The sequence below is a fragment of the Pristiophorus japonicus genome, chromosome 12 (assembly GCF_044704955.1).
Source record: "Pristiophorus japonicus isolate sPriJap1 chromosome 12, sPriJap1.hap1, whole genome shotgun sequence".
Classification (NCBI taxonomy): Eukaryota; Metazoa; Chordata; class Chondrichthyes; family Pristiophoridae; genus Pristiophorus; species Pristiophorus japonicus.
Window position 1 is genome coordinate 14,953,000 of NC_091988.1, and position 21,126 is coordinate 14,974,125.

Here is a 21,126-nt window from a genome sequence, read left to right on the forward strand (position 1 = left end):
CCTTGAGGGCCGCAAGCACCCACCCCCCCCTGAGCGGGCCGCCCCCACCAGCGCAGGGGACGCCGCCCCCCCCCCCAGTCTCCTCTTCCTCCCCCCCATCTCCTTTCCTCCTCCCTCCCCCCCCATCTCCTTTCCTCCTCCCCCCCCATCTCCTTTCCTCCTCCCCCCCCATCTCCTTTCCTCCTCTTTCCCCCCCCCCCCATCTCCTTTCCTCCTCCCCCCCCCCCCCCCATCTCCTTTCCTCCTCCCCCCCCCCCCCTCTCCTTTCCTCCTCCCCCCTCCATCTCCTTTCCTCCTCCCCCCTCCATCTCCTTTCCTCCTCCCCCCTCCATCTCCTTTCCTCCTCCCCCCTCCATCTCCTTTCCTCCTCCCCCCTCCATCCCCCCCATCTCCTTTCCTCCTCTCCCCCCCCATCTCCTTTCCTCCTCCTCCCCCATCTCCTTTCCTCCTCTCCCCCATCTCCTTTCCTCCTCCCCCCCATCTCCTTTCCTCCTCCCCCCCATCTCCTTTCCTCCTCCTCCCCCCATCTCCTTTCCTCCTCCCCCCCATCTCCTTTCCTCCTCCCCCCCATCTCCTTTCCTCCTCCCCCCCCCATCTCCTTTCCTCCTCTTCCCCCCCCCCCCCCCATCTCCTTTCCTCCTCTCCCCCCCCCCCCCCCATCTCCTTTCCTCCTCTCCCCCCCCCCCCCCATCTCCTTTCCTCCTCCCCCCCCATCTCCTTTCCTCCTCTTCCCCCCCCCCCCCATCTCCTTTCCTCCTCTCCCCCCCCCCCCCCCATCTCCTCTCCCCCCCCCCATCTCCTCTTCCCCTCCCTCCCCCATCTCCTCTTCCCCTCCCTCCCCCATCTCCTTTCCTCCTCCCCCCCATCTCATTTCCTCCTCCTCCCCCCCCATCTCCTTTCCTCCTCCCCCCCCCCCCCCATCTCCTTTCCTCCTCCCCCCCCCCCATCTCCTTTCCTCCTCCCCCCCCCCATCTCCTTTCCTCCTCCTCACCCCCCATCTCCTTTCCTCCTCCTCACCCCCCCTCCCCCCCGTCTCCTTTCCTCCTCTCCCCCTCCCCTCCCCCCCATCTCCTTTCCCCTCCCCCCCCCATCTCCTTTCTCCCCCTTTTCCCCTTTATCCCCTTCTCCCCCATCCCTCCCCCTGCTCCCCCCCCCCTCTCTCCCTCTACCCTCGCTGTCAGAAACACAGACACTGACAGACAGAGAATGAGAGACAGACAGATAGAGACACTGACAGAGACACACTGGGTGGGGGGGGGGGGGGAGGCATCCCAGCATGCTGTTGGAGGGCTCCCGGTGCTGCAGTCGGTAAGTAGAAAATGTTTTGTTTTATTGATTTAAAAAAAAAATTATTTCTTTTTTTTTGATTTATTGATGTATTTATCATTTATTATTGATGATGGCTCTTTATTTGTAAAACTGAAGTGTTTAATGTTTGTAAACTTACCTTTAAACCCCCCCCTCCCCCATTCCCTACGCCTGATTTGTAACCTACGCCTGATTTTCTCAAGTGTAGACAAGGTTTTTTCGAGCATACAAAAATCTTCACTTACTCCATTCTAAGTTAGTTTGGAGTAAGTTTTCACTGATGAAACTTTGAAAACAGGCGTAAGTGGCCGGACACACCCCCTTTTGAAAAATAAATTCTGTTCCAAAGTGAAACTGTTCTAACTGACTAGAACTGGAGCAAACTAAATGACGAGAATTCCGATTTCTAAGATACTCCGTTCTACATCAGTTGCTCCTAAAAATCAGGAGCAAATCATGTGGAAACTTGGGGCCAGAGTTTTACTGTAGCAACCAGCAGGAAAGGGATTTAATAAACAGCAATTGTGGCTCCATGTTGTAACTTTTGTCTGGGTGATATTTTTAGGATTTTATTTGGTTGTATAACTTTGGATTAAGTGGGATCTGTTCTATTGCAAAGTAATTCAGTGTTTTCCTACTGTATAGCTCTATTGCCATATGCCGTTTACCAGCCAAATATTCATGCTTTTTGGCTTTAAATACAAATTGTTGTTAAAAGTAGAGTTGGAAGAGAACTAAAAGTGACGATGCCTAGATGAAAATAAGAATAACTGATCATTTCCCACAGTTTCATATTGTTGCATTGTTGCTAATTGTGAATGAATTGGACTGTGCCTATACCACCGATGTGTCAATGGACCTATTATACAGAATTATGGAAAAATTCTTACTCGGATTATGGATGAAAAGTCTGGTATGTTCACAGATTCGGTTTAAGATAGCTGTGGCTGGATGAAGTGCCCTAACCCAAGTAAATTATTACCTTAAACACACTTTGTTATGACATCAACTGCATTGCAAAGGAATTCACTATGGGTAGTAACGCTGTGCATAATTAGACCTGCTTTTGGTGGAATAGCAAAACCAGATAGACAATTGGGGACAGATTGTGAATTGATAGCACATTACGCAAATCTGATGTGAACGTGACTGCTTATAAGGGTAGAAAATGATTGGGTGACTTGGACTTCTACACGACGAGGTGAACTATGATACTGAGTGGTGTAATTATATTTAAATCCAGTCCATCATTAAATGTATCAAATGTTTAAAATTTAAAAAAATACTAGGGCATTAATGATTAGGATTGTATAGCTACAGTCTATTCTAAAAAAAATTATTTTATTTTAAATCCCAGTCTCTTCAGCAGCAAGTACAGGAACCTGGCGGAGCCAGATCACTGTAGGCCTTCAGGACTATGATCCTTATACAAGTTCCTTCAATAACTCCTACAGCAATACTATACTACATAGCAGGTGAGTGTCTGGAACAGCTGCAGAAAAATTTAGGTTCATCTGCTTCGCTTCTGGAAACTGAAACGTAAACTGGTTCGAATATAAACTTTGCAGGAAGAAAGAGTTTATTTTAAGACTATGTAACTTTGTTGTAAACAATGATCCCATTTCCAGTAATTATACTGTCAATTTCAATGCAACAAGAGGGCAAGCCATATTGGATTTAGTAATGAGCCAGATTTAGTTAACTGCCTAACTATGCGTGAACATTTATCCAATAACAATCATAACGTGATCGAGTTCAACGTAGCGTTTGAAAGGGAGAAACACGAAACAGCGACTAAGATTCTAGATTTGGGTAATGCCGACTTCAACTGGATGAGACGGGACTGTTCACAGTAAACTGGGCAAATCTGTTAATGGGTAAAATGACAGAAAATCAGTGGGAGATGTTCAAAAAAGAGTTTGTGAGATCGAACCAGTTTATACCCCTGAGAGGCAAGAACTCTACTTGCCAAAAACCAGCCATGGATGGCTAAAGACGCAAGGGAAAGCACAAAACTAAAAGAAAAAGCATACAAAAATGCAACAAAAAGCACAGATCCCATGTGATGAACAGCTACAGAAAATAATCAAAAAGGCTAATGGGGAATGCTGGCCTTTATATCTAGAGAACTAGAATTCAAGGGGATAGAAGTTGTGCTACAGCTGTACAAAGCCCTGGTTAGACCACACCTGGAGTACTGTGGGCAGATCTGGGCACCACATCTTAGGAAGAATATATTGGTGTTGGAGAGAATTCAGCGTAGGTTTACCAGAATGACTTCAAGGATTAAGTTACGAGGAGAGATTGCACAATTAGGGTTGTATTCCCAAGAATTTAGAAGGTTAAGGGGAGATCTGATCGGAGTTTAAGATATTAAGGGGAACAGATAAGGTAAGTAGAGAGAAACTATTTCTGCTGGTTGGAGATTCAAGGACTAGGATCCATTGTCTAAAAATTAGAGCCAGACCTTTGTGGAGTGAAATTAGGAAACACTACTTCACACAAAGGGTGGTAGAAGTTTGGAACTCTTTTCCACAAGTGGCAATTGATGCTAGATTAATTATTAATTTTAAATCGGAGATTGATACTTTTTGTTAACTAAAGGTATCAAAAGATATGGGCCAAAGGCGAAGATCAGGCATGATCTCATTGAATGGCAGAACAGGCTCAAGGGGCTCAAATTCTATGTCCCGATGGTGGTTTCTTGTGTATTTATTTTAAGTATACTTCAGCAAAGGTTTTTTAAACAAAGACGCTTGTTAAAGAGTGGGGGGGGGGAGCGGTGGGAAAAGTATAGACGGTGAAGGAAAGGGGATGCATCAACTTTAAAACCGGCATGGATTGCAGGTCACGTGAGGTGAATAGATTAAAGAGGAACATTACCATAAGGGTGCGTTTTATTCATTAGCATTTCTCCAACTCACCCACAAAGTCTTTTGTGAAGGCAAGAGATAGTGGGTTTTATTCCAGTTTGGAGAGCAAAGAAGTATTGAGGGGGCAGTGTAGATTCCTCCTAATATGTAGAGACCATTGTAACCAACTCCTAAGAGCTCTTTGATAAATTCTAAGGAAAGGGGACGTGCTTTGGTAAAAGCCCTTATACTTACAATAAATATAAATTGTAGCATTGAAGAAAACTGCTTGGAATTGATACGAATTGCTTCCTGATTATAACACTGTTTTGCCAAATGGATCAGACTTCCAGTTTTGCATTATAAATGGGCCAAGTTACATGTCCCATTTCAGTGCCAGTTCCACCGAGAGCCACCTTGGTTCCATTGTGGGTGAACTTTCTGCCCTCGCACCATCTGGACCTTTTACAGGGAGCTACTTGACCTTTGCTCAGTGCGTCCCTTCCCCAGCAGCATAACTTGGATCAGTAACAATGTGGAGGATTGAACCTGTATATGTGGTGATGGATGTTGACACAACAGATGGCCACGTCGGTGCGGTATCACTGGTGCCCGTGGTACTGTATCCTTGTATAAATTAACACATTCAAGAGAGGAGGAAAAGAAATGGATAAATTAATCTCGAGATTCACTTCTTACTTTGCTTGTCGGTCATTTTCTTGTAGGCCTAGCTCCTTCCAGTCTCTTGATGATCCTTTTTCTACCGAGTACCACCATTTCCCTGCTGTTGGCACTGCTCTTACCAGACACTCATCTGCCTCCTCCTCTTCCTCTTCCTCCTCCTCTTTTTCATCCACTTCATCCACTTCCACCTTTCCTTGCAAAGAAAAGGAGTGTTTCTCTCAGTGTACTGACTGCAGCCAACATCGTATCTACAGAAATGAGATATTCATTAAATACTCATACGCAAAATGTAGTCAGCGGTAGTAAGTATCCTCGCGTGTTTGTGTGTGTGATGGTTGGTGACGCTTGGTGTCTATGCTTGCTAACGAAGCTTGACGTTGGCTGAGCTGCTACTATGTAATGTTTTTCAATGTAATGTCAAGTTTATAAATTTAAGAACGATAACCTTAATGTTGCTTTGCTGCTTCAACAAATGGTCAAACGGCTACAGGGCTCGAAACAAAATTTTGAAACTTGACAGTCTAACTAAAGATCCAGCATTCCTCCTAACCCAATTAAATTCTAAATGTTTCCATGCTTAAATGAAGTCTCTGTGTGGATATATATTACAGCAGAGAAAATTAGAGGTTTCAAATTATTAAATTACTTATCTTTTCACGCTAAATTATTGTAGTGTAATTTGGCAATAAGATCTTCTCCACTTTGCCTTGAGATGATGATGTATAGAAAATTTAAAAAATGCCTCCCAACAGATTTCCTGTATTTCTCCCCCAATATTCGAGTGAGTAAAGGCACTGTTGAGTCATACAGGTTCAAGTTCCATTCTGAATATGTGTGAAGTTAGCTGTTCAATTAGAGTGCTTCAGTTGGCCTCAGTACCCCTAGTCTAGGTCAAGGGAAATCTAAGACCGATTTTCTGTTCCTGATACTTGGGTATCCTCCGGACACCCATCGGCTCAGCATGATGCAATCCATGGGACAATAGTCTGTAATACTCACTACATAGGCTTACACAATTGAAAATGGTTACTAGAATGAAATATTGGAGGTGCCTGTAGAACAATATCCCAGCAGGGAAGGCGGGGCGTGGGGGTGAAGAGCGGAGAATGTGCTTTTATTCTGAAATTACTCAGTGTAGTAAAAGTTTAAGTATAAGGAGATCTATCCCAATCTGCTTTTGTTTATCTTTCCCCCAATCCCCTGCCAAAAACAAATTGCTGTAATGTGAAACCATTATAGAAGAGGTTTTGAAATTTCAGTGGAGTTTCTCCAGTTTCACAGATACATTGTGCATGCCATGTACCTGGCCATATTGAAAACTTCAAGCTTAGACATTTCACATTATCGATTTATTGGGCCAATACCGGCAGCATTGCTCAGCTTGGGGAGAAATGAATCATTAATAGCCTATACCGCTAAATGGCTTTTTCAGTCACCAACAATTACTCAACCCTTTTAAAAATTAAATGGAACTGGAAAAAAAACACCAAGCTAAGCTGCACACCGTTGAGCTGCTCATTAATGAGAGTCAAACGTAAATGGCTATAGGAAGCTTCAGAGACTCAAAATGGTGGGTTTCTAGATTAAGGGAAATCTGAAAGTCTGCAGCTGTATGGGAGATACTTGAAATGTGAAAGATTTTGCATTGTACTAGATAAAATATACTGATATCTTTCTCCTGGATTTGTCGTCTTTAAATTCTCAGTATAAATCCTCTTGGTTATCTGTTGTCTAAACTGGCCCACAAAAGCAAAGGGCACTGTCACTGATACAGGGTGAGAGTGGGAATGGGGCGGAGGGCTTGGGCTTCTGGCATCACTTAGTTTTCCATATCTTAAAATGGCTTCAGGCAATGTATACAACCAAACAACATGCCATTCATATTTAGTAACAGTATTATCCTGTCTGTAAACCTGATCTTTCCTTAAGTAAAATAAAATATCCAATAACATGGGGAGGTTAAATGACAATCTAACCCACCTTCTGGCTATGTTTGAAGGATCCCTTGACATTATCAACATTTACCTTGTATCCAATCAAATTACTTTCTTGCCAGAAATTCAAGAAACGCCCTTTTTTTTTTGTTAAAATCCAGTATCAATGCACCTTTTAATATCTATAATGACTTATGGTGGATTGAGGCAATGTTGTCAGCATAATTAATCTCTAACAAAACTATTAATAGGATCATACTGGCCCACCTGCCATTCTAGATTTATTCATAATTAATACTTGAATAAGATTTTGAGAAATTATAAAATCCCATTTAAGAACGAAATAATTCACTAATGATTGTTGCAGCAAACACATATCTCTAGAAATAAGAGGATGGGACTTCAGTTGTTTTATGGGGCAGATGCAGACTATCCCAGTGTACTAGGTAGATATACTTTCTTGATCCAGCTATAAAAGAACCATATTCCTGTGGCCTTCAACTGTAGACTTTACTTAATTAAAGCAAACATTAAAAAAGTTTCAAAAGTTAAAATTTACAATTTGTGATTAATGTTGTGTCGACTCTTAAACTAAGATGTCATTTTCTGAAATGCATGTCCTTTTGGATTGTTGTTGCAGTCCTTCGAATAACTTTTGTTTCAAAATATTTACCAGACCTTATCCAGAAAGAATGTACTCGGACAGTGGAGACACGAGCCAGCTGGAAGATGACTTGTATACTGATGAACAGGTGTTACTATGGCATGAAGATTCTAAACCTGGGACTCTGGTTTAAGTGAATGCTGGCTGACTTTCAGCCTTGATTGTTCAACATATGGATAATTTACTGTGTGCCTTGCATCTTTTTCAATCTGTTCAAAATGGTTTATTTCCACAAATGGGAATCACGGAACATTTCAGTGTTTGCAGGAGGTACTGTACCTGAATGCTGGGAAGCTCATTCTGACCAACTTGTATGGAAGAAGTGAAAGCTTAAACTCCACACTTCACAATTCAGTAAAGGTTTGCTTTCAATTTATAATCCATATAATACATTCTACAGAAGGAAAAGAAACCTTTTTAAGTGGATTACTTTGTGTTTGAATCGAAGCATGGAAGGAAGGCTCTTGGAAATCATTTTTTTTAAACTGTGAATGCACTTTTCAAAGACTACATTGATGAAAGTAGATGCTCTTGATTGTTCCGTGAACTTGGAGTAAAAGGAACTATGCTTTTTGCATAGACATAAAAGACAGAAGGACAAAGCAGGGTAGTGAGTAACTTCATATGGCTTTTGAAGTCTAAGAGTACTTTGCATATTATTAAATGAAGGATGCCATGTATGTTGATGGCAAGGAACTGATGACTCTGTGATTACTTGAATAGAGTTTAGTGGGCTTGTGTGTTTTTTTAAATGAAAAGTTGGAAATAAGACTAGAAAGTGATGAGAAATGCATTTTGTTAGAGATTTTTATGATCTATCTAGAAGAAGCACAAAGAATTATCATTCACGTGTTTTAAAATCAATTTGGTAATTTAGCCTAATGGTAGTGCTATTAATTTGGGAGGTGGGGAGAGTTACAGGACCATTTGAGGCAATCATTAGTGGACCATACTGAATAGCACACTTAACAAATCATGAAAATATGCATCACAGAAAGCTGAATCACTACGTATATCAAAGAAAAGCTTGAGAGTCAGACAAAATATGCTAAAATGCAAAAAGACATGCCATGGGCTATAATTTCCCTCAAAGCCCGCCAGCGCCTGATTGCTGCCCAAAAAACCGCCACGGCTGGGAAGATTATCGCCGGCGAAAACTTCCCAAAATTTTTTTTTTTAATCTGGCCAGCGAAAAATATGGGCCTTGCACCCCCCAATCTGGGCGAAAAAGTGCAATTTCAGCTCGATTGGGTAGTGCCTAAAGAAAATGGGTGATAAATTAAAAAAATCTAAAAACTTACCCCAAGGCTGCGAGTTGGACCTAACCTGAGAAAAAGAATAAAAATAATTTTTCAAAAAACTTAACTTAAAAAATCAAAAACAAATTCCCAACACACTTTTAAATTAAATCACCCCAGCAAATTTTGAAAATAAATAGTAAAAAAACCAACCACCTTTTTCTTGCTGACCTACTTACCCAGCGCCTAGCTCCTCGTGGGCATTTAAAATAATTTTTTTAATACTTGCCTATGGGTCCCCGCTCAGCCAAAGATCGCACCACGGTGATCTGTGGACTGTGCACACTTGTGGTCCGCTCCCCAGCAGGACTTTGAAACCGCCGGCGTACCTCAGGCAGGAAATTACCGCTCACCTCATTACCGCCCAGAAACCGGCCGGTAAGCCATAGGAAATCCCAGCCCATGATTTTTTTTTTAACAAAAAGCACAATCCTAATTATGGCTGTTAAGATGATAGCACAACTAGCTAAAGCAGTCCAGTTTGATTTATTAGCCCCAAGTGAATTCTAGTTGTGTGACTGAGATCTTGGCTGGGCCACGATTGGTGCAATTCCAGCAACTCGGGTACAGTACTGTTCTCCTGATCCACCTAGATTTATTAACTTGTTTCAAATATCAGAAGCATTTTGGACCATGTTAGATGGAAAAGAGCAGTCAAACATTATATCAAATGGCCAGTATATTACTGTGATTACTGAAAGTAACAAATGGCAAGCTGTCTCAAGACTCGCCGGGTAAATGGGCTGGAAGGTATTTACTGAGACATGCAGACCCTAGTGTGATCTCTTAATCTGTAAGAAGTTAGCTGGCCCTCAGTCTGGAAAGTAATGGTACTGCAAGAGTCTCTGCCCCAAGGCTAGAAGGAGGAGGGTGAGAAATCGCCCATTGTTCAGACTCCTGAGATTCCTAGTGGCTTATTCTGGAATGCACAGAGGTAATACGCTTGCAGGCCTGGACCTCTATAGTGATCTACCCCACGGTAAAACAGCCTGCCAGCACTCAGTCTAGGTTCAAGTCTGACAAATGGGTACTCGTGCCCAGGACTGTCAGTGCCGATGGAACTGTATCCCAGGTATGAGCCACCACTTTCAGAAGAAAGAATAGTTTCCAAATTATTGTCTGTTGCCCTCATGTGCTGACTGCCTTTCAGGCTACAGTTACCATTGGTGAGGTTGAAAGGGACAGGTTTCAAAATTCATCTCAAAAGAACGGTGCGTAGACAAAAGTATGGAAGCAAAATAGAAAGCCTCCACGCAGGATTTCTTGTGCAGCCAGCAAAGTGAACCTGCGAACAAAATGTTTTCATTTTTATATTTTAAAGTGCTTACACTACCTCACTATTTCTTTGGAAAATACATATGTTCACCAGTTTGGGACCTGGATGTTTTTAATATGGCATTTACTACAGTGACTGGATTTTACAAGTTGGTGTGTTGAAGACCTGACAATTTTATTCCAAGTTCTAACTGGTGAATGTGTGCTTCCCATGCTGGAGTCCATGGAAAGGTGCTGTCATTTCCTTTTTTACAAGGGGAAGAAAACGTTACAATTGTGTTTATTATGTAAAGTTTCTGAATGACACTTTTTGTGAACATTTTTATTATTGTTGTTCCAAAGCATGTAATATATAGTAAACTAATTTGTTAAGCTGGTTCTTAGTCATTTTTTATTCAGTGAGAAAAGTTTCAATTCATGTGGGAATTTTGGAAACCAAGCTTTTAACTTATTCTTTTGCATATTTGTACAGCTTTACCCAGAGAAACTTTTGTGTATGCCTTTACATAATACTCCTGTCTTCCTTGCTACTATAAAAATGTGCTTTAAAAAAAACAGGAGACCGATAAATAAAGTGTATGTACATCCTCGTGTGTTGTACTTTTGCAGTTCTGCACAGCTCAACTTTCCTGCTCCTGTACCTTTTATTTGTTCGGTAGAAAACCTTTTCCTCCATATTTTCATGATTTTTATTGCTTTTATGTACATACATTGATATAAACACTTGTGGGCAATCAGGACTGTACTGCAGTACCGATTTAATGTTAAATCTCAATTTGATCCTCTCTTATAGCTTTTCTTGTTTGTTTTCATGTTTTTCTCAATCCTATTTTTTTAATGCTCTCCCAGTTTCTGGTCTGTTCTTGTCCCTTTCTCCTGTTTTTCACTTCCCCTTATTCCTCCTCCCCTCTATTTGAACACAAGTCACAATGTTTGGATCTTGAGATAAGCAGCTCTTATGCAATAAAATGATCTCCAAGATTTGCAGAGAACATAAGCAGTCAGGCATTCCTTGACTGTATCTGTAATCCCAGTGGACATCCCACAGAATACGGCAATTGAAATAGAGAGGAGAGCATTTCTTCTTTCAAAAAGTAATTGAATCTTGTTTTTTTTAATTAAAAAAAAACATTATTTGCCCACTCTGCAAGGCTATGTTTGTGTTCTGGGTTTTGTTTTAATGCCCTGTTTTTTCTGTTTCTTGCTAGGGTTCATTACATGTCACACAAGCAGCCCTCCAGTACCTCATACAAGGGACTAGTCTTCATGTGTGAGCATATACTGAGAGTGTCAACAATCCTATCCTCACTTGATATCCACACACACACACTTTCCAGTTGGGGTCACTGGATAATGAGCGCAATCTGAAACCATGCCTGACTTTTCTTCACCTTTCTATGACCTTGGGGCATTGACGTCATTTGTAGCATCACAGCTGCTGCTGAGATCTGCTAACTCTGATAGACTGGGAATCAAACTTGGGACCTATGGCCTTTATAGCTTAGTGCTAACACTGGGTGGTGTCTTTACCCACAAGATCTTTGGGGGAAGTGCACAGATGGACAATTAAAGCAGAGGTTATTTTTATCCTTCAAATTACATGGGAATAAGATCTTTTTCCAGCACTGTGTTTTCCAGGCTAATTCTCAGTCCTTTCCATCTCTATTTAAGTTCCCATGGCAGCGACTTTAAAAAAAATTAAAATATCTGGAAACAGAACATGAACACCCAAACTGACTTAATATTTTAGAAGTCTTTCCCTATATGTTTTCTTTCATCTACCTTGCCAGGTTCCTGTACAACTGAGAGGACAGATTCTGACTACTGATAGCAAGGAGGCACCATGAACTGCTGAGATGTTTCCCCTTATCCTGTCGGGACACATGCTTCTGTTTGGTGCCTCAAAGTTTGATGTGGTGCTGACCAGAGCAGAATTAAAATCCATATCCATGGTGAATCCTGCAACTTAGGACAGGTGTTAAAACCAATAATTGTTTTTAAATATAAACAATTAAGAAAACTTAGTCAAATTGTACCACAAATTCAATTTTACTAGGGCTCCTTGATGCCATACTAGGTCAAATGCTGCTTTGATGTCGAGGGCAGTCACTCTTGCCTCACCTCTGGAATTCAGCTCTTTTGTCCATGTTTGGACCAAGACTGTAATGAGGTCTGGGACCGAGTGGTCCTGGCTGAAACCAAACTGAGCATCGGTAAGTAACTGTCGCTTGATAGAACTGTCGACGACACCTTCCATCAGTCTGCTGCTGATAGAGAGTAGACTGATGAGGTGGTAATTGGCCGGATTGAATTTGTCCTGCTTTTTGTGGACAAGATATAACTGGGCAATTTTCCACAGGGGGTAGATGCCAGTGTTGTATCTGTACTGGAACAGCTTGGCTAGAGGCGGGGCTAGTTCTGGAGCACAAGTCTTCAGCCGACAGCCTGGATGTTGTCGGGGTCCATAGCCTTTGCTGTATCCAGTGCACTCAGCCACTACTTGATATCACGTGGAGTGAGTCGAATTGGCTGAAGACTGGCTTCTGTGATGGTGGAGGCCTACATGGATCATCCACTTGGCACTTCCAGCTGAAGATGGTTGCAAACACTTCAGCCTTGTCTTTTGCAATCACATGCTTGGTTCCGCCACCATTGAGGATGGGGATATTCATGGAGAATTCTCCCATTAGGTGTCTTAACCGGTCCATTGCCATTCATGATTGGATGTGGCAGGACAGCAGAGCTTTGATCTGATCTATTGGTTGTGGGGTCACTTAGCTCTGGCTATAGCATGTTGCTTCTGCTTAGCATGCATATAGTCCTGTGTTGCAACTTCCCCAGGTTGGCATCTCAATTTTAGGTACGCCTGGTGCTACTCCTAGCATGCTCTTCTACACTCCTATTGAATCAGGGTTAGGCCCATGGCTTGATGGTAAAGTGAGGGATAGGCCGGGCCAAGAGGTTACAGATTGTGTGGAATACAATTCTGTAGCTGCTGATGGCCCACAGTGCCTCATGGATGCCCAGTTTTGAGCTGCTAGATCTGTTCTGAATCTATCCCATTTAACACGGTGGTAGTGCCTGTAAAATTTACTAATATTTCGCAAAGATTCCTTGTACCTTTCCCCTGCAGAGGAGAAGAATCTCTTTTTGGACTTTTAAAATGGAAGGAAAAACTTCGGGACACAAATGAGTTTAAAGGGCAGACGAGGTCTGCAGGGGATAAAAGGGGATGCATTCATGGAGACACCTCCGCCCGCCCCCTGCCCCCCTTCCCCCCCCCCTGCCCCCCTTCCCCCCCCCCCCCCCCCCCCGTTTGGACTCATAAGCAAAGGAATTTAATTTGGAACTCGATGAACATTTTGGTATCCTAGGAAAAACTCTGAGGAAGATACCTGAGCTTTACAAGTTTAAGATCTCGAAAGGAACATTTTGGAACAGACTACCAGAACAGGGTGGGACGTCACTCAGGAATTAGGTATTGGAGCTAATTCAATCTGTCTGGGAGAATGAGTCGATCGATAACTAACAAGAACTGTGAGGCATAAACATTCGCTCCCTAGGACATAAACGCATCAAGAGCTATCAGGCTAATCACCGGAGACCATTATTGGCATGCATGTGCAAATAGGCCTATAGAAATCACAGGCCCAGCCAAATGGCCCAAGAGTTTAAACACTGCTTCAACAATGCCAACCGGTGATTTTCCACATTACCACATCATAATCAAATTACTGCTGAACGAGCCTGACAAATTCTGACAAAGGAGAGAGCTCAAAACTAATGAGCAGCTCCCTTGAAACAAAGAGCAGGGCCAGATTTGGCGGGAGATAAAGAAGCCTCTTTGGGGTATATCTATTCCCAGTTTTACAGGGGAAAAAAAGCAGCAGGAGGTGGGGAGTGAAGAAGTGGAGTAGTGGAGAAAATTGCAAGAAACCATCAAGGATCGACCGAGCACGCTGACAGCAAGAGGCCCACGAAATGGAAGGTTGTCGGCAACCAAACTGACAACCCGGGCCACCACAACCAGCGAAACGACCAACCGAAACCAACTCAGCAAAAACCGAAGAATCGACATTTATTTCCACTCTACAATCTACTTCTGAATGACCAATGGGTGAGAAATTACCCAAAAGGACTAACTAAAACTATTCCTAACCAAAGAAAGTGAGTACTTACCCCATACATCCAAAATGCGACTTACCGCATCAACGGATTCACCCCTCTCCTCCGTCCGGGGTATGGCTCGCCTAGAAGGCAAAGTGCAGCGAACCCCGAAACCATGATTCACCGCAACTGTCAAAAGGGATTGGTGAGCATAGCCCCTGAACCGCCAGAGCTATAACTTAGTTAGTTAGGGGAATTGGGAGGGGGAGGCTGGGATAACTTGTGTAGATGTATCTCGCTTCTCAGCCTTTTGGCTAAGATCATGCGTAACTGACCTGACCGGGGAGTAACCATGACCAGAAAGTGGTTCTCCCTGGATCAGGAAGGTGGTTCTCCTATGCTTTTTGGAAATAGGAGGTGGGTGGGGGGGGCACACATCCACCTCCATGGCACGAACCTGGTATTGCAGTACTTCCAGGAACGGTGCTTGGGCTCTCGGCCTTTTGGCTAAGAGCAAAAACATTGGCGCAGAGTGATCCTTGAATTGGCCCAAGGTGACCTTTGGCGTTTGTGATCTGACAAAGAATTGGAAAGATTGGCAACGAATAAATTAAAAAAAACAAAAAACTTGTGTAGATGTATCTGCATTCTCCTCTTTACCCCATTTAGAGTTCAAACTGTTTTTTCCCCACAGGCTATATTTTGACAATTTATTCAATGTGTTGTACCCCTCAGTGTGTATTGGTATCACTATTCTGTGTGTGTTATTAAAGGTATGCCTTTTACTTTTTAAACACAATAAAACCATACTACTTCCTACCTTGAAACCAATTGTCCAAGTCTGTCACAGTCCTTTCATAATTCCAGAGTCTAGAACCAAGGGTGTGGGAGAAAAATGGTATGTTGGCCTTCATAGCTAGGGGATTTGAGTATAGGAGCAGGGAGGTCTTACTGCAATTGTACAGGGCCTTAGTGAGGCCTCACCTGGAATACTGTGTAAAGTTTTGGTCTCCTAATCTGAGGAAGGACGTTCTTGCCATTGAGGGAGTGCAGCGAAGATTCACCAGACTGATTCCCGGGATGGCAGGATTGACATATGAGGAGAAACTGGATTGACTGGGCCTGTATCTACTGGAGTTTAGAAGAATGAGAGGGGATCTCATAGAAACATATAAAATTCTGACGGGACTGGACAGGTTAGATGCAGGAAGAATGTTCCCGATGTTGGGGAAGTCCAGAACCAGGGTTCACAGTCTAAGGATAAGGGGTAAGCCATTTAGGACCGAGATGAGGAGAAACTTCTTCACTCAGAGTTGTTAACCTGTGGAATTCTCTACTACAGAGAGTTGTTGATGCCAGTTCGTTAGATATATTCAAGAGGGAGTTAGATATGGCCCTTCTGGCTAAAGGGATCAAAGGGTATGGAGAGAAAGCAAGAAAGGGGTACTGAGGTGACTGATCAGCCATGATCATATTAAATGGTGGTGCAGGCTCAAAGGGCCTACTTCTGCACCTATTTTGTATGTTTCTATGACTGCGGTGGTCACTGCTACCAATGCTGTCATGGACAGATGCACCTGCAATGGGTAGATTGGTGAGGACAAGGTCAAGTAGGTTTTTCCCTCGTGTTGGTTCTCACCATCTGCTGCAGGCCCAGTCTGACAGCTACGTCCTTCAGGACTCCGTCAGTAGTGGTGCTACTGAGCCACTCTTGGTGATGGACATTGAAGTCCCCCACCCAGAGTACATTCTGTCCTCTTGCTACTCTCAGTACTTGTTCCAAGTGGTGTTCAACATGGTGGAGTACTGATTCATCAGCTGAGGGAGGGCGGTAGGTGGTAATCAGCAGGCGGTTTCCTTACCCATGCTTGATCTGAAGCCATGAGACTTCATGGGGTCTGGAATCAATGTTGAGGACTCCCAGGGCCACTCGCTCCTGACTACTGTACCACCAGCGGAGGGTGGGTCTATCCTGCTGGTGGGTAAGGACATACCCAGGGATGGTGATGGAGGAGTTTGGGACATTGGCTGAAAAGATAAGTGAGTATGACTATGTCAGGCTGTTGTTTGACTAGTCTCTGGGGCAGCTCTCCCAATTTTGGCACAAGTGCCCAGATGGTAGTGGGGAGTACTTTGCAGGGTTAACTGGGCTGGGTGGCCATGTCCATAAAACTGAAGATGATTGGGTCTAGAACAGTGCCCTGATGTCCTGCGGCTGTGGTGATTGATCTCCAACCAGCACAACCATCTTTCTTTATGCAAGATATGACTCCAGCCCGTGGAGAGGTGGTCAGTGGGAATCGGGGGAAAACTCTCCACTGGCTGGAGTCAAATCTAGCACAAGAGAAGATGGTTGTGGTGGTTGGAGGTCAATCACCACAGCCCCAGGACATCAGAGCACTGTTCTAGGCCCAACCACCTTCAGCTACCTCATCAATAACCTTCCCTCCATCATAAGGTCAGACTTGGGGATGTTCGATGATGGACTTTTCTGGGGTCATGATGCAATGTTGTATACGTATGTTTGCATAGTTTTTTAAAATTCATTCACGGGATGTGGACGTCACTGGCAAGGCCAGCATTTATTGCCCATCCCTAATTGCTCTCGAGAAGTTGGTGGTAAGCTGCCGCCTTGAATCGCAGAGCGCAGTTGAGCATTAACCACATTGCTGTGGGTCTGAAGTCACACAGGCCAGACCGGGTAAGGACGGCAGATTTTCTTCACGAAAGGATATTAGTGAACCAGATGGGTTTTCATGACAATCCGGTCGTTTCATTCTAGCTTTTTCCAGATTTATTTAATTGAATTTAAATTCCCCAGCTGCCGTGGTGCCAGATCATTAGTCCAGGCCTCTGGATTACGAGTTCACTACGATAACCACGATGCTACTGTACCCCATAGTAATTGCAGGTTGATGTGCTGTATACTTCTGCACATTTGGTTGGGGTTAATCTTTGGTCGGACGACTTGCGTTGCGAGAGTCAAGCTGGAAGGGGTCTCATTGGGTATTGAGCTAAGTGAGCTGTTCGTTAAAGGAAACCGACTCAATGAGGGCTGCTCTATTTCAGCTTGAAATACTGAAACTTGTGGAATGGAGGTGCCTGCAGGTAAGAGGCTCAGGTGCCTAAATTCACCTTCCCCCAAGGGACGGCCACCGTGGAGTTTGGGCGGGTGACCGATAGAATCGATGGACCGCCACGGTCGTGTATTTTCCCTCCCCGAGCCATATTCAGCTTGGCGGATTTGAGCGGTGCGCACTTCTGCCGGAAATGGCGCGGTGAAGCCACTGTAAAGGAGACATTCCAGCAGAGAGCTCTGGAAAGTGGAAGGACAGGGATTTTCAGCAGCAAAAAGGTCAGCCTTTTCCCAGCAGTGGCCCCGTGAATTATTCGAGTCGGTGCTGGAGTGTTGCCGCGATCAGGGCCCTTTGTTGAGAAATCGTTTTAATAATTTTAGTATTTTTATTTAAGATTACAGCATCCACTGCATTTATCTTTTAATAGTTTTATTAATTGTTTTGGCTCCATTAAACCTGCTGAGTGCTGCTCAGAGGTTTGCACATACCCCTGCACTTTTGTACAACTTTCAGGTCTGACTCTTTAGTGGAGTCCTGTGGGCTGCAGAGACCTGCTGGGCAAGGTTCACCCTGAGGATGGGGGGGTGGGGTGGGGGGGGGGGGGGGGGGAGTGTTGGGAGGGCGACACCTGGTACACCTGGTCAGACACAGGACAGCACACAGGAGAAGGCATCGCCATCAGCACCGTGCAGACAGGCAGCGGGCAAGGGAGGCAGCAGCCATGATTCGTTCATTCTGCGCCAGTCCAGTGTGCCCGCCGTCTTCACCGGCCCGAATCAGGATTGCGATTGGCTGCTTGGGAACAAGGGATATCCCGGTCCACTTGGCTGCTCACTCCACTGCAGAGCCCCAGGACAGTGCCAGAGCATGCATACAATGACGTGCATTATGCCACCAGGTGCATCATCGAGCAGTGCATAGACATCCTTAAGCAGAGGTTCCGGTGCCTGGACCATTCTGGTGGCACCTTGCAGTACTCTCCTCAATGGGTCTCCATCATTGTCGTAGTCTGCTGCATGCTGCACAACCTGGTCATCATGAGGGGACAGCCGCTGGAGATCGAGCCAGCAATACCACCTGAGGAGGAGGAGGATCCCCGTCGCCCCAGAGCTAGGAGACCTCGATCCATCACCACCCTGGAAGGGCCGGGTGCAGACTGGCCAGCACCCTCCTAGGAGGGTGCGTCCTCACATATATGGAGGTGCCTGACACCTCCTCTGCAATCTCCTTCCATGCATTATGTACTGGCGGTCTGCCAGGTCTCCCCACGTCAGGAAACAGTATTCTTCTTCTGTCCTCCACACCGTCCATCAGTGTCTCCAGCTCCATATCACTGAACCTGGGGCCGTTGGCTCTTCCTACACCTCACACACCAGTCATCCTTCCAACCTCCTTCCCCACTCAGGGCCTTGCTGCAAACCCTGCCCTTTAAAAAGTCCAGGGAGCAGCTGGCACACTAGAAACCCTTACCTGCATGCTGAATTTCTCAGTTGTGATAATGCTCAAATTAAGACAGCCACACCGCTGAAAAATCCACTTCGGAAAGTTTCATTAGCGCTGGAAACCATTTGTTCACTTTTGGAGCTGAATATGGGGTGGCCCAGCTACGAAAATATTTTGCCGCTAATGGCCACAAAAAGGTGGGGGAGCACCAATTTTCCAGCGGTACTGAATTTCAGTCCCTAAAATTAATCTGTTCCGTTACCCAAGAGAAGCAGAATGGTTTCTAGGTTGATTATATCACTGGTGGTATCTCTTTATCAAGTAACCAATGTCATTTTACAATTATTTACAATGAGTGCATAGTGTTAGATACTGTTAGCTCAGTGTAATGAATTGCTGCGAAATAGTTTTAAGATTTCAAGGCCTGGATCTTTGAGTTTGTGGATTTTTGGGCAAAAACGGTAGCGATACGCGAAAATTACCGTTTTCGCTGCTCTACTGATTTTAGGTCGAACTTTCAGCCTTTGGAGTCGCAAAGGGAGACGTTACACAATTATTTGCAGTGCAAAACGCAAGTTTCGCAAACTTTAGTGCGGGGCCGGGAGCACTGCGAGAGCAGCCTTGGGAAGGGGGATAAAATTCCAAAAAAATCCCAAAAACATTACCAAGACCCTTAACTAACTAATCGGTGCAAAAAAAATAAAAGATATAAGCTTTAACTTACCTTTTTTGCAGGTTTTCTAACTTACTGCTGCTGTCACTGTACGGGTCGGGAGAGCTGAAACTCGGACGGTGATGATGACATCCGGCACAGCTTTCCGAGGCGGTACATCCCATCGCTGCTGCACACAGGTAACCAAGGATCCAGTCCAGGCTTTGCGATGCCTTCTGATACGTCCTTACTATACAGTATAAATGCACACGAGGCCCATGCTTGAGAGAAGGTCAGTCTGTGACCTGTCCTTTTATTCCTTAGCACTCAAGTGATGAAGGTGGGTGGAGCTTCCCCTTTTATACCTGAAGGTCCAGGTTAGGCGTGTCTCCCACCTAGTGGTCAGTGTTCTCACAGTGTACAACTTAGGTCAGATTATACATAGGTTACAATGCTGGTTGAATACATGACATCACCTCCGCCCCCCCCCCCCGCCCCCAAATTCTTATTGGGATCACAGGTTAAGTCTCTCTGGTGGTTTACGCTCTCTTGTAGAGCGCCTGAGTTGGGGCTCCGGTTGTTGGGCGCTGGCCTGAGTGTCTGCTGTTTGCGGTGCCTCAGGCCTATCCAGACTGCCCACAGTGATTGGGCTCTCCGCCCTTTGGTTCCAGTGTTTGGTCACTTGTGGTGGAGTGAACTCTACATCGTGTTCTTCCTCTGCTTCTTCTATGAGGTTGCTGAACCTCCTTTTTGTTTGATCCATGTGTTTGCGGCAGATTTGTCCATTGGTAAGTTTAACTACCAGAATCCTATTTCTCTCTTTGGCAATCACAGTGCCTGCAAGCCATTTGGGCCCTGCAGCGTAGTTGAGGACAAAAACAGGATCATTTACATCAATACATCGCGCCCTCGCATTCCTGTCATGGTAGTCATATTGTGGCTAGCGCCTGCTCTCGACAATTTCTTTCATGGTGGGGAGTATAAGGGATAGCCGGGTTTTGAGCGTCCTTTTCATTAGCAGCTCTGCGGGTGGAACCCCTGTGAGCGAGTGTGGTCGGGATCTAAAGGCCAACAGGAGGCGTGATAAGCTGGTTTGTAGGGAATCCCCTTGGATTCTGAGCATCCCCTGTTTGATTATCTGCACTGCTCGTTCTGCCTGGCCGTTTGAGGCCGGCTTGAACGGTGCCGTTCTGACATGGTTAATTCCATTGCCTGCCATGAAGTCCTGGAATTCAGTGCTTGTGAAGCACGGGCCATTGTCGCTGACCAAGATGTCCGGTAGACCATGGGCGGCGAACATTGCCCGTAGACTTTCTACTGTGGCAGAGGCTGTGCTTCAATTTAAAATTACACACTCGATCCATTTGGAGTAGGCATCTACAACAACCAAAAACATTTTTCCCATGAAAGGACCTGCGTAGTCCACATGGATGCGTGACCAAGGCTTGGCAGGCCATGGCCAGGGGCTAAGGTAGGCTTCCCTGGGCACATTGCCGAGCTGGGCACACGTGTTGCACCTGCGAACACAAAGTTCCAGATCTGCATCTATCCCTGGCCACCAAACGTGTGACCTGGCAATTGCCTTCATCATGACAATGCCCGGGTGCTCATTGTGGAGTTCTCTGATGAACATCTCTCTGCCCATCTGGGTGATGACTACGCGGTTTCACCACAGTAGGCAATCGGCCTGAATCGAGAGTTCATCCCTGCGCCTGTGAAATGGTTTAAATTCCTCAGGGCATGTCCTGTACGTGGCTGCCCAGTCCCCATTAAGGACATATTTCTTAACTAAAGACAGTAGCGGGTCTCTATTTGTCCAGACTTTAATCTGA

General features: G+C 44.7%; 1 protein-coding gene, 1 long non-coding RNA gene and 1 other non-coding gene across 3 annotated transcripts in view; 2 read left to right on the forward strand and 1 right to left on the reverse strand.

Moving 5' to 3' along the window:
• Positions 1 to 5,086, reverse strand: part of LOC139277140 (uncharacterized) — a 47,901-nt gene extending 42,815 nt beyond the window's left edge. The window contains exon 1 of the long non-coding RNA XR_011596041.1: positions 4,860 to 5,086. This is a non-coding gene — a long non-coding RNA (uncharacterized lncRNA). The remainder of the gene's footprint in view (positions 1 to 4,859) is intronic.
• LOC139277139 (FERM domain-containing protein 4B-like) overlaps positions 1 to 10,538 on the forward strand; it is a 419,374-nt gene extending 408,836 nt beyond the window's left edge. Inside the window, 2 exon segments of the mRNA XM_070895191.1 lie at positions 2,666 to 2,783; positions 7,455 to 10,538. Coding sequence (XP_070751292.1) covers positions 2,666 to 2,783; positions 7,455 to 7,575 — 239 coding nt within the window. The 3' untranslated portion in view covers positions 7,576 to 10,538.
• Positions 10,539 to 14,416: 3,878 nt separating this feature from the next.
• Positions 14,417 to 14,616, forward strand: LOC139277754 (U2 spliceosomal RNA). Its single transcript, XR_011596135.1, has one exon. It is a non-coding gene; the product is annotated as a U2 spliceosomal RNA (small nuclear RNA).
• Positions 14,617 to 21,126: the final 6,510 nt, after the last annotated feature.